Source organism: Rhea pennata, chromosome 1 (genome assembly GCF_028389875.1).
Source record: "Rhea pennata isolate bPtePen1 chromosome 1, bPtePen1.pri, whole genome shotgun sequence".
NCBI lineage: Eukaryota > Metazoa > Chordata > Aves > Rheiformes > Rheidae > Rhea > Rhea pennata.
The window spans coordinates 36675939-36689083 of record NC_084663.1 but is presented as its reverse complement, the minus strand read 5'-3'; the positions used below and the strand labels follow the sequence as shown (position 1 = coordinate 36689083).

General features: G+C 44.9%; 1 protein-coding gene across 1 annotated transcript in view; it reads left to right on the top strand.

Moving 5' to 3' along the window:
- The first annotated feature begins 7484 nt into the window (after positions 1 to 7484).
- The window catches only part of PPM1H (protein phosphatase, Mg2+/Mn2+ dependent 1H), a 130116-nt gene continuing 124455 nt past the window's right edge, over positions 7485 to 13145 (top strand). Inside the window, exon 1 of the mRNA XM_062567590.1 lies at positions 7485 to 7720. Coding sequence (XP_062423574.1) covers positions 7485 to 7720 — 236 coding nt within the window. The remainder of the gene's footprint in view (positions 7721 to 13145) is intronic.

Below are 13145 nucleotides of genomic sequence, written 5' to 3'. Positions count from 1 at the left end.
TTTATGAAAGAAACCAGAAGAACTTGTTCAAATTTAAAATGTGGTAATATTTTGCCTCCTGGCTTTTTTTTTTTTTTTTTTTTAAATTATTTTTGTTCTGCAAAAGGAAAAGTATGAGAAGATTTACATGAAAAAGTATCAAAAGATCATTGCACAGCCCTAAAGGAGATTCTCACTCAAAGTTTGCCTATGTTGTAAAGGCAGTAGTTTTCTGCTTTTTTTTTTTTTTTTTTTTGCTACGGAATTAATCTATATTTTATTAAAAGCATTCTGAGCTCATATACACTTTTCATTGTATAGACTGTACAACTAATCTGTTAACGATCTACTAGAAGTGGTACACAGAGATACTGAGAATTTGTTTGGAGGAGCCTAAGGAGGAAGAGCGCACGATTCATACAAAAATGTATTGAGCATTGTATTTCTACAAAGGATAACTGTTTGGAAGCCTGAGGAGCAGAAACTGCTGGGATCTGTGGCTCGCTGTTACAGACAGCACGTGCCAGCTCTGTATTTGGAGAGTGTGATTTCATCGCGGTGACTCTACCTGAGCACGCTTTAATTTAACTGAGAAGGTGCAACGGCCTGGGCTTCAGCTCAGGTTGTAAGGAGATTATCAAGAATGCTGGGTATTTCCTCCGGCAGCTCTGTCCTGCTGACGCCTGCATTATTTCATTTTGCTGTGACTGCTAGCGTTACCTAAGCTAGCAAAACCAACCTACACGTCTTGCTACTCTTCTTCAGTGCCATCTCTGGTATCAGGAAATACCATAAAAAACGGACAGACAATATGATTTTGTGCTAATCTTGCAAATGTTAGCACATGTCAATAATTTTACATGGGTAAGCAATTCTGGAAAATTGTCACATAAAAATCTAGTTGGTTTCACGTATTCTTGCGTTTCTATTACATCTCCATTACAATAAATTTATTTTCTCAAATCAGTGTTTAAGACACAGTTGATGAGGTGGTAGCAACCAACAGGAAAGACAAGTGTTGAAGATGGCAATACCTTGCTTGCCTTTATTTCCATTGAATTACAATTACCAGAATGTTTTATAAAATTTACTATTTAGTAAACTATTTATGATTTACTATTTAATTTACTTTTACTGAATGTCAAAATCAAACGCTTAAAATCAGATCCTAAATGCATCTTTGGGCATCTGATAGAAATGCCTAGTTTTTCAGAGCTGCTAAGCATACACGAATGTTGCTGAAGCTAAATGGCAGCTGCAGCAGAAGCCAAATGGCAGGACTTTCTAAAATCAGGTTTGCTTTCCTTGGCCTCTTCATGAGCAGTTGGAGATGAGCTCTGGCCTTGTAGCTTCCGCGAGCACTCATGGCTGCACTATGCAGAATAGCAACCTCAAGGTGTCTTAAATGTCTATGAATTTCTTGCATGGTCTCAGTGGATGTTTAATATATGGCTATAAAATTATGCATAATGTTGTTTATATCAATAGCATCAAACCGCTCTTTATTCATTAAATCATTAATTTCCAAACTTCATTTCCACCAAGGACTGGAGCCTTTGCTGAATCATTACTATGGAACTAATTATGGAATTACTATAATAATAATCCATAAGAACCATAATCCATATTATTGACTTAATATCATACTACATTTCCTGGATGCCTTTTTCCACCTCATCCAGACAGCACTTCTATTTGAGCCTTGCTTTAACTCTCCACTGCCCTATCTTAATAATCTCAACCATTTTTTTCCCTAGGGGTTGCTACTTCTCACCAGAAAACACCTTTCTCCTGGTCTCCCAGAAGGGGTAGAGATGCAGATCTTGCAGGGGCAACATTCCCCATTTTCATCCTAAGGAGGATTTCTTGTCATTTGAAAGTTGTTGCTCAAAGAAGAGGGTTGGGGGCTTTGAGGGACCCCATTAAAAGCCTCAGACACCTTGGCTGAGCTCCACTGCGTGCTCCTGCAGAGGGGCAGCAGGAATCCCAGGACTCCACCGTGGTGAAGATCACTGCCAGTCCCTCATTAAAAAAAAAGAAAAAAAAAAAAGAAAAAAAAACTGCATGTGGGATGTCATTGAATGGCTTTAGGGCCTCTTGAATGAAAAGATAGTTGTTCGGGTGAAATATAATCCTGTGTCACAAAATCCACCATGAGGACTACAGAGAAACAAGCAGGGAAGTAGAGCAGTACAGAGCTTGCACTGTTTTCCTTAGACATGTTTGCCTAAACTTCAGGGAGTGACTGGTTTTGACTGAAAGCACCAACCGGTCAAATATTCCTGAAAAACTTCTCTAACAGAACTTCATCCTTGAAAACCTATTACAATGATGGTGCTGGCAATAGGGTCAGAAAGATACCTGCTTATCAGCATTTTTAAATTCTTCCTATGCAGTTTACATACGCCTTCCCTACCAGCTTTGAATTTCAGGCTTCATCAGATTTAATGGAGCACTGTAGTTGTCTTTATGGTGCCAACACTTCTCTCCATCCTCCTCTGAGCTGTGGACTCTCACTCCACTATCACACCTTTTTTGACGCTGATTTTCAGACCTGTATCTCTCACTGATTGCTCTGGAAATGTTAGGTGATCAGGACTTCCCACAACTGGGTTGTTTCTGTATCATGCAAAATATCAAGGGGAACATCTTACAGGGTTCCTGCCCACCCACTTTAACCCTTCACTAGCAAACAACTGATAAATGTTCACTTTACATTTCCAGCCACTGCAACACAGAATTTTTCCACTGAATTATTTTGTTCTCATCTTCAAGGAGATAAAAACAAGTTTCACCAAGGCTGCCGAGAAGTCTCGAACCTGCCACGTGGTACCACAATCACACTGCAATAGAAGTATGAGGCAGCCTCCAAGGCCATGGTGTTTTCACGGTGAGTGATGTCGTCCTCAGTCCTTGAACACGCTGGCCATGGCACCTCTTGGTGACAGGGAGGTGACAGCAACGGGGTGGGAACTTAAGTCTGAAACACAGATGCAGGGAGTTCCCCAGTGTCATGGTAAGGATTATTTTTCTTGGGGAATTTCCAAGGAATTTAGGAAGGAATATGCTGCGCCGAGAAACATTTGGTAATCAGTAGCATTAGGTTATGCCATACTAATTATTTATAGGCCTTTTTCCTGCCTGGGTATCTAAATCAAAGGTGCTTCCACACAACTCAGAATTTTGAATGTATTAGTCCTCCTTCAGGAGAAGGGTCACAAAGCCACTCTTGTGACACAAACAGTTTCACCACTCAGCTGCAGAGTGTATTTTCTCATAGGGGCAGGACTGTCAATCCCTGGCTGCCTTGCATGGCCTCCTAAATATTCCTGCAAAAGTAGGAGCAAGCGATTCCTCATGGGAAGGGGACACCTAGGTTCAAACCTGTATTTTGTTAAAGGAGGACCCACAGGCAAAATCCACTGTGCTCTTAAAGATCTGTCTGCCCACAGCTGCTGGAGCCTGGCAAAGCATAACTGCTTATGGGTTTCTGTCACCTTATGGTTAGGTAGATGCTGAACAGGAAGAGCTCATCCTAAATTTTGTTCTTGAGAATTAAGATAATGGGGTTTGGACCCTGATGCCATTTTGTGGATTTGGCCTCGCTAGGTAGCCTGCAGATGTTGGGGGGACCCCTTGCCCTATGCTCAGAGGGGGACTGGGCCAGGAGCACTGGGAACAGCAGACTAACACATGCTCTGCTGGAGAGGCTTTCTCTAAACGCCAGTCCCAGAAGTCTCCCTAAAGGAAAACCAGTGTGGGAAATTAGTATTTACTAAGGGATGGCACAGTAGAGGTCAAGTACAGCAGAGAAAATGCATCTCTCCAAGTACTGCTAGTAATTATTTCTCTTTGAAATTACCTGCTGCTCTTGCCAGAGTGCTGGCAAGCACCAACAGCCCTGGTCTTGTCAGACCTGATAAGCCTGGCAAAGCTGGGGTTCCTCAAGGAGCGGATGGGAGAGCTGGTACTGCAGGAAGCTGAACTGATGCCTTAGTAGGTAGCATTTTTCCCCTCTGCATCATTAGGATGCCTCAGGCACTGTGCTTCTGAAGGGCCTTTGTCTGGAGGTAAAAAGCTTCCTCCCGCTTGCTAAAGGTCACATAGTACTGCTGAAAAGGTAAGAATAATGTCACTGATCTCCATGTGACATAGTGCTTTCCCCCAGCACAGTCATGTGGGGAGACAGGGCTCTAAGTGGATAGAAATGCAGAAATATGGACAGTATCTATAAGGAGTTCATGAGTATTTGCTGACTGTGGACATTTGTCTCCTCTCCCCCATTTTTTGGGGGGAGTGGTTGGTATGCTAAAGGGCAGGGCTGCAGTCAGAGGGACCAAGCAGGCTGGAGAAATAGGCTAGCAGGAATCACGTGAAATTCAACAAAAGCTAACACAGCATCCTGCAGATGGGAACAGCATAACTCCATGCCAAGGGCTGAGTGTCAAAAAGACAGTTTTCCTGGAGGTGAACACTGATGAAAGGCGACACAAGCTTCAACAAGACAAATCCCAATGAAATATTAAGAAAAAAATTTTCACATGTGGATAGCCTAAAGTGCCCAGAGAGGTTGTGAAATCCCCATCCATGAAGATACTGAAAACTTGACCGGGCACGATTCTGGACAATGTAATATAACTTTAAATTTGGTCCTGCTTTGAAAAATAAGTTGTACTACATGATCTTCCAAAGTTCTTTGCAATCAGAATTATTCTATGACTTTATAGAAGTTTTTACTGTTCTCTATGTAAGTTTGTTTTCATCATGAGTAAAATGCTGTTTTCTAAGCTGAATATAATGCCTGGCAAGGTGGTATAACATAGTTCATATCCTTCAAAGAGCTCCACATGAATGTGTTTCTGGCCCACATGCAGCTTCACTACATCCATGGCACGGTTAGTCATTCAAAAAGAAAATTACAGTTATCCCAATTTCACAAATGAGATTGCATCAAAAAAAAAAAAAAATCAAGCTGTCATCTTTTCTTTGAATTAGTCATGGGGCTGTAGAAAAAAATACAGTCATATTTCAAATACTTATATAGAGAAGATTTTATCTGAAATGAATATCCAAACCTTTGGAGGTCTGTCCATCACCAAGAAAAGACGTCGGGCTTGGACAAGATGCTCTCCAGGCTAAGTGGCTATTTGCTTTGAAGAAATTGCTGAGATCTGCCAGACAGGACCATTACTTCCTCTGAGAAGTGGGGCTTCACCTTTGACTCAGAAGAGAACATGATCCTCTTTCCTCAAGGAGAACTGAAACCGAAGCATCTCTGGTACAAAAAGGTCACATCGTACCTGTTTTATCCGTACGGCGTTCTCGCGTCGGAGGCAAACAGCCGCAGAATTTCGAGCAGCACCTGGATTTGTTTTGAGTCGTGAGCTGTTAAGCTGTTCCCCATATGTCTGATCTGAGGTTTTTCTTGTCATCTTGTAGAGATAATCACTTAAAACCTAAAAAAAAAAACCCATACTCCCTTATAGTTTCTTCTTTCGTTCGAAACAGTAACCACTGGTGGGGCAGGCACACAAATACGACATCCTCACTGTTCAAGTTTTAGTCAATGGTATTTTCTAAAGTTGTCAGTCTGACAAACTGAAGAATTTAGTGTGCTGACACATTGTCTTTAGGAGAACACGTGACAACCTCTGAGGGGCTCTACTTGTTTTTTAAGGGAAGGATGAGTTTCTCCTGTACGTCTCGTCTTCCTCATGCTGTAAGTCTATTAATATATTGGCAGCGCTTAAGTGCCTATCTGAGGGAAAACACAGGCCACTTAGCAGACAGCTGAAGTTAGTAAAGAGACTATTTTCAGGTGGAAAGGGCTGAGAATGAACTGGAAGCAGCCAAATCAAATATACTACAGGCTATCTAATAAAGTAGCCAAGAGGCTTTTGGAAACCCAGTCAAATTTCCCTTCCCCTGTAATATGTGAGCGTGGATGAACAGCTGTCTGGAGGGCACCCAGCCACAGGACCAGTGAAATAATCTGCATTTTTAACGAGCCTTTTGGTTATTTTTATTTTTTATCTTTTCCTTTAAAGTAATGAGCTTTACAATATAACTAGAAAACCAAACAAAACAAAACCTTAGAAATGTATGAAAGGAAGGACTATGAGATTTCCATTACATTATTAGCAACTTGCAAGTTATTAATGTCAAACAGTTTTTAACCTAAAATAGGTTTACTGTTCCTCAAAATACATGTAATACCAATGTTAGAAACTACTAAACAAGACATACCAGAAACAGCCACCTACTCCCAAAACGAACATGCGTATCTGTAACGTTTACTTTGGGGTAGGATGTTTTTCCAAATGCATTGCAAGTAGCCCTTAACACATCCTTAATACCCCTGATCATTAATCTACTTTTGGCTGCCTCGACTTGAGGAACAGCCAGCTTTGTCGTGCAAACTAGGAAGCGTCAGAACATCTTTGCATTGCTCGTGTCTGTGAACAGAGCCAGCCGCACACGTAGGCGTTGTTGGAGCCCAGCTAACAACTGGAAACCAAAGCAGCTCGGACCCTGAACTGTGTACCTGCGTGGTCAGTGATACGCCAGCTGGCTGCATAGGATGAGCTAACTTGCCGTCAGCTGGTATCTAGCCGTGTATGAGGGCTAACTGGCTCTTCCCCGCTAAGCATTATCTTGCGCAGGCTTCTTCATTAGCTACTCTCACCCCCAGCTGTGCCGACCTGCCCCTTGCCACCAGCCACTCCACCTTCTGAGGACTTACCCCCGTTATGTGCGACGTAACGGGGCACATATTGCCAGAGAGGAGATGCTTCCTAAATGCTGGCTTCCCCTCACTCGTTTCCCCGACGCTCTGCAAACCCAAACTACAACCTTTCAAGCGCTCGGGTGACTACTACCTGCAGACACACCGGCCCAGCAGGCTCGCTAAGTTTTTCAAGCAGAAGCACGGCACGGTCAGTACGACACGGCTGCTGGAGGGGAGCAGGGCTTGAAACATCTGCGTCTGCAAGCGCGGAGGTGCTCGGGCCTGCCCGAGCTCCGCGGCGGCCGCCGAAGGTCCCGGGCGGGACGGTGCCCGCGGCCGGCTGCAGGACGCGCCCCGCCTCGGCGAGCTGCGCCCTCCCGCGCGCGCGCTCCGCGGCGCGGCGCGGCGCGGCCCCCGCGCACCTGCCGGCGCCTCGCCTCGCCCCGCCCCGCCGGTGCCAGGCGCGCGCCCGCCGCCGCGCCGGTGCCGCGGGAGGAGCAGGAAGCGCCGGGCACATCCAGCCCCGCTGTCACATGACTCAGCAGCCGCCGCCGCCGCCGCCGCCGCGGGCTGAGTCCAGCGGGCGCCGCGCGGGGAGGGGAAACCTGCCGCCGCCGCCGCAATGAGCCCGCGGCCCCGCGCCGGCGGCCGCCGCCGCCCTTGAGCCCCCCCTCCCTGCGGAAGCGCGGCGGGGGCTGCCCGCCGGGGCGCCCCGCTGCCCGCGCTGCCTGCTGCCCGGGGGGCCCCGCCGCCGCCGCCGCCGCCGCCGCGGGGTAATATGCTCACGCGGGTGAAGTCCGCCGTGGCCAATTTCATGGGCGGCATCATGGCTGGCAGCTCGGGCGCGGATCACGGCAGCGGCTCGGACCTGCCGCTCCGCTTCCCCTACGGGCGGCCCGAGTTCCTGGGGCTGTCGGCCGACGAGGTCGAGTGCTCGGCCGACCACATCGCCCGCCCCATCCTCATCCTCAGCAAGGAGACGCGGCGCCTGCCCTGGACCACGGGCTACGCGGAGTGAGTACAGGCCCCCACCCGGGACAGCCGCCTCCGCGCGTGGCCGCGGAGGCGCCCGTCGGGCCGCCGCCCCCGGGGGCGCCGCGGCGCGGGCTGCCGCGAGCAGCCGCCGCGCGTGTCCCCGCTGCCGCGCGCGGCCCCGCCGCCGTCGCGGCTCGCGGCTGGGCGTCGCGGGGGACGTCGCGCGGGATGGAGCCCGGCTCCTCGAGCCCTTCATCCCGACCCCCTAGCTCTGGGGTTGCGGCTGCGGCGTAAATCAGCTGAGCGGCTCTTCTCGCTCTGGACTCGTGAGCGAGAAGGTCTGTTGATGGAAAAACGCGGTTTGGTTTGCGTATGTGTAATTGCTTCGTACTACCCAGAAGTTGGGTTTTTTTTTTTTTTTCAGGGGGAGGGGAGGGAGCATCTGGACCTGACAGCCTTAAAAGTCATTTATGGTGGCTGGTGGCTTCTTCCTTTTGCACTTTAAAGTTTGGGGGAGACATGACCGTGAGCACTAAACTAACAGAAGAATTGAATGGCCAAGCCAAAAACTGGCTTCTTTGCTGCTGGTTTTTGCCCTGACCGATGCCGCGCTGGTTACTTTGGAAGGTGCCCGGTCAGGACCCAGCTCTGTTCTTGACCATAGCCAGAAGAAACGGTTGCCGATGGGGTGCTCCAGGTGCAGTGTGCAAAGAAGGGTGCTCGTTCGGATGCAGCTCCTTCTCCCTCCCCCCACCCCGGCAGTGGAAGCAGCTGTGCCGGCAGTGCATGTCCTTGGGCTCAACCAGTTAATGCAGTAAATGCAGATCAGTAAATGCATTGCTTCCTTTGGCAATCCTGGGGGCAGGACTGAGCCCTTCGTTTCTCTCTGCTGCTGTCTCTAGGTTTCAATTCTTGGAAATATTTAGCCATCCAGGGTGCTACCAACTCATGGATGAAGAAGCTATCCAAAACAAGCTCTTGTAAGCTAGGAGCTGTTTTGCTGTAGAACGCAACGCAATGTCTCTTTGGGCATACATGAATTCCCAGTAAAGCTGCTGTAAGAACTACAGTGAAGACTTTGTGTTGTTAATGAGCAGTTGCTAGCTTTATTTAAAAGGCTCATATGCGTTATTACATCATTGGGGACGCTGAAATGAAAAGGGTGATTTAAAGAATTTTAAATTGGATTGTTCTCCTTTGGTTATTAAAGAATTGAATACGCTACTGAGCGGATTCCCCAGGACCTATAAGTTTAAATGTTTAAAAGTACGCTGTAATTGTTCTGTAGCTAAAAAGAAGCCCCTTTAAAAAATAGTTCTTTACCAAAGCAGTTAAGCTGCTACTTTTAGTTTGCATGAGGTGCTGTGACTCATAGGAAGTAGCTGTGATTGCAGGCTGGTGGCACAGTAAGAGAGGGGTTCTCTGGCTCCCAGATATACACGTCCAGTGCTGCCCGGAAAGGCTGTATGAAACTGTTACGAGAGAAAAATGTGTGATGCTGGAGAGTGAAGGCCAAGATAGGAGGGATAATCTACTATGAAGCAGTGTTTGGAGATAAAGGAAAAGACTGAGGTGGTGGATCTTCAAAAAAAGAGAATAGCTAGAATAATTTTCGTATACAGTTACTCTTTTGGGCCAGCTCAGTTGAACAGTGAATTTTTTTTATGCCTCTAAGTTTTCTCAGACCCTGTTTTCACTTGTGCGAAAAGAGATTGGCCTTTTGCTTTAGCTCTGTTTTTTTTTTTTTTTTTTTTTTTTTTTTGTCTCATCCTGTTCTGCTGGAGCACTGGTTCCGGTATCTGACTCTGGTGCCGACAGAAAGAGCTCAGTGAAAGGTACTGCCCAGGTAAAGAAAGAGTAGAGCTAGGGAGCTAGGGAAAGAGCTGCCCAGATTTTCCCAGAAATATCTATTTGAACTCTCAAGAGTGATGCTTAACTAGAGGATGTCAAAATACTTGCTATAAAGAAACTGAGAAGAAAACAGTACTAGCAAAATTGCACTGTGCTTCAGAGGTAAAGCAGAGGCAAAAGACATTAATGAAAAAAGAATAAGGCCAAACTTAGGTTTTAGTGAATTTGATTCTCCTTCCCTCCACCCCCTACTGAGCTGTTGCTAGGTTGTCTGAAAATAATTGCAATACTTGCTTGGAGTTATTTATTTAAAATATCTCTTTTCCTTTTGGAATGCACTTGAATTATATGGAGAGAAAAAAGATGGAAAATGCCAGGAAGGAAGGATTACTGCTATATGTATATCTACCTATCTATATGCATGTGTGTGTTTGCTTTGACAGAGGAATGAAATCTTTTATCCTATTGTATAGCATTATATTAGTGTCTGTGCAAAGGAAGCTCTCAGAGCAGTATTTGCCTTTTGCTACGATATAAATGAGCCCTTACAAGAATGTTAGAGGGGAATGTGCTGTCCTCATGAGTAGCTTGTGGCATAATGCAAAAGGCAGCAATTTAGCTCTCGTTTTACCAGTTTGCTTCGTAGGATAAAATCAGAAAATGCTTTTCTTACTCTCAGTGCTGCAAGGTCCAGCTTCCCTGAGCAACTGGATTTTCTACATTTCCACGTTGTAGCAAAACGCCAAGAGTCGTTGCAGGGTTTTGGTGTCTGTAGGATCTCTGTGTGGGCGGTGGAGACGCCGAATTGCAGACCTAGTTGTGAGCAAGGAGGGCAGATGCGCTCATACCGCTCACCAAGATTTTTGCTTCTTGAAGTCAACGGGAGGTTTGTTGTAGACTTAAATGGTCAAGATTTGGCCCAGGAGAAGTGAAGGGAGAAGGTGTGCTTTCTTTACTAGGTTTTTACTGGTGTTGCAGGCCATCCACATGCTGGGGTTCAGTCAGTTTATGCTGCGCTCCCAGCACTAGATTTATTCCTCTGTCTTTGGGAGGAAGTTCAGGCTCAGAGGAGAGATCACCTGGAGGCCTTGATTTAGGAAGGTGGTTGTAGTGTTGATGTTATTTAGTTATAAAAACGCGTCAATTTACTGATGATATTGGAACTCCTTGACATGGTCTTGTCAGTGTTTCATCTGAGCTTGAGAAGGCATTTGGGGATTACAGCTGGTTCCTGTGCTAGATTAAAGCAGTCTGAGTCCTCAAAACGCATCGTTTTCTCAGATGTGAAGATAAAGGAGGTTCCTCTAGTTCCTTCCACTCCCGAGAATACATTTTTTCACTCTCTTAAGCAGCGATGAAGAAGCCCAGCCTGTTATTTATTTCCTCTCCACGTATGCCTGTTTATTGGACTTGTTGCCCTTAAGCAAGCACTGGTGCTTCTTTTTCCCTCTTCTTTTTTCTTGCCTGTCTCCTACCAAATCTTTTTTGGAATAGGTATTTTTGCAGTATTGCTCATTCATGTCATATTTTAAGTAGCTAATTTTAAAAATAAATTATCTCTGTGGTAGTACGCAGTGAAATGTAAATTAGCCTTTAATTTTTATTATTAGCTTTCCATCTTTTAATACTGTGATCATTATGCAAAGCATGTAGGCAAGCAAATGAAATCCTCAAAAATATTCTTGATGCTGGGATAAAACATCGCTGCTTCCTGAAACTTTAGTCAGGGCTCAGTTTTCCTTAGTGAGCAGACTCAAAATTGTCTTTTAAAACAACTATCTCACACTATCTCTGACTTGCATAGAAGACTTGAGACCTTGAATTCTAGTTTACCTCTTTCCAGGATGGCAAAAGGCAATTAAGTATTTCAAATATTTTTATTCCACAGATGCTTTTCTATTGGTCATCAAACTCTCTAGAAGGAAAATAAAAATTGTTTCCCAAATCCAGTAAGCTTTTTAATTATGCTTAAAGATCTCATTTTGTTTAGAAATAACCATTTTCTTCCATAGCAAGGGTATACTTAACATGGCTTCACTGAATACGGTTGACAGGCATCAAGAATGGCCCAGAGAAGGGGGTAGTCTGTTAACAATTATTCCTTTAAGTCTGTCTTAAATCCAAAGATGTAAGGAGATTTGCTGCTCTCTGCAAAGTTAAGTGATTTATTTGAGGAACGAGAGGCGAAAATAATTCTTCCTGACACTTTCTTTACCCGTTGCCCCCCTTTTCCCGGGGGGCGGCCACACTCCCCAGGCTGCCTTGTTCTTGGAGCCTTGAGCTCGTGCTGGAATTGCCCTGTTTCCAAGAGAAAAATTCCATCCATAGTCCAGTTTTGTGCCGTTTTCTGTATGCTACAAGCTCTTCCCTGTAGAACTTCATTAGACCTGCATTAGACGTGCAAGTGAAGTAGGATAACAGTAGTGTTTAACATTAAATAATTTGGATGTTGTTCCCCTGTGTCTGAATGCTGGACATAAAACCATTTTTCACCCTATGCTCATTTCCTGTATTTATCTGATTCCCACCTTCAAGGTGGAGAATGAACAGGGTGGAAGGGAACCTTCTGCTCTTGTCTGTGTGAGGGCCACGTCCTACATGACTTCTTTGGACTTTTTTTTTTTTTTTTTTTTTTTTTTAACTAAATTTGCAGATGACAAAGAACTGGCCTGCTGCTTCTGCTCATGGAGTTGCAGAGAAACTGCAACTGAATAACGTTTTATGATAGAAAAACAAAACTCTAGTTCTTTTCAATCTATTTTGAATGAGGTGATGCATTTCTGCTAGTCCAAAATGCAGTGCTGCAATTGCTTTTCTAAATGATATGAATCCTGGGGATAGGATCGTAGCCAGCCCTTTCTATATTGCATTTTTTCCACTTTTTTCTATTCTTACCTTCCTGTGATCTCTTTGAAGAATATCAGAAAGTGCTATTAAGCACACTCAAGGGAAATGTGGAAACATTCTCAGTCGTATGTTTTCCGCGACCTTATGCTGAAGCTAGCTTTGCTTTTCCATTTTTTTTTTTGTTTAGACATTTTATTTCTAAAGGACATCTAAATATCTCTGCCATTTCAAATTCTAATAGTCACAAATAGGACTTCTGTGGTATGCATGTTTCTTGACTTCTATAAAGTTAATTTGTTCTCCCTGCAGTGCCTTTATTTTGATGAGATGCAGGGTGCAGGCTCAGTTTCCGTAACGTTGCATTTCAGAAGTCATGCAGTGCTGTGGTTTCTCTGCTCTGCAGGCCTGCAGTAGCGATTACATTTTCTCTGTGGTGTGGTTCCCATACTGGATGCAGAGCTGTAGGTGAAGCATTATGACTGTGACCTTCTACAGTGTTGTTATAATGGCATGTTGCTACAGCAGTAACTTTAATTCAAAATGGAAAGAGGAGAACTTACCTTCCCTCCCACCTCGGCTGCTGCTGATGTTGCATCATATTTTCTCATGTTGTCTTATTTACTTACTAGCTTACAGGAAACACATGTATGCGAGCATGATGACTACAGATTTTTATTAAAATCACTTCCATGCTTTTTTGAGCATCATAAAATTCAGGTTGACACTATCAACCTGAAATTTGTCGATTTGGGGAGTTAAGATAACA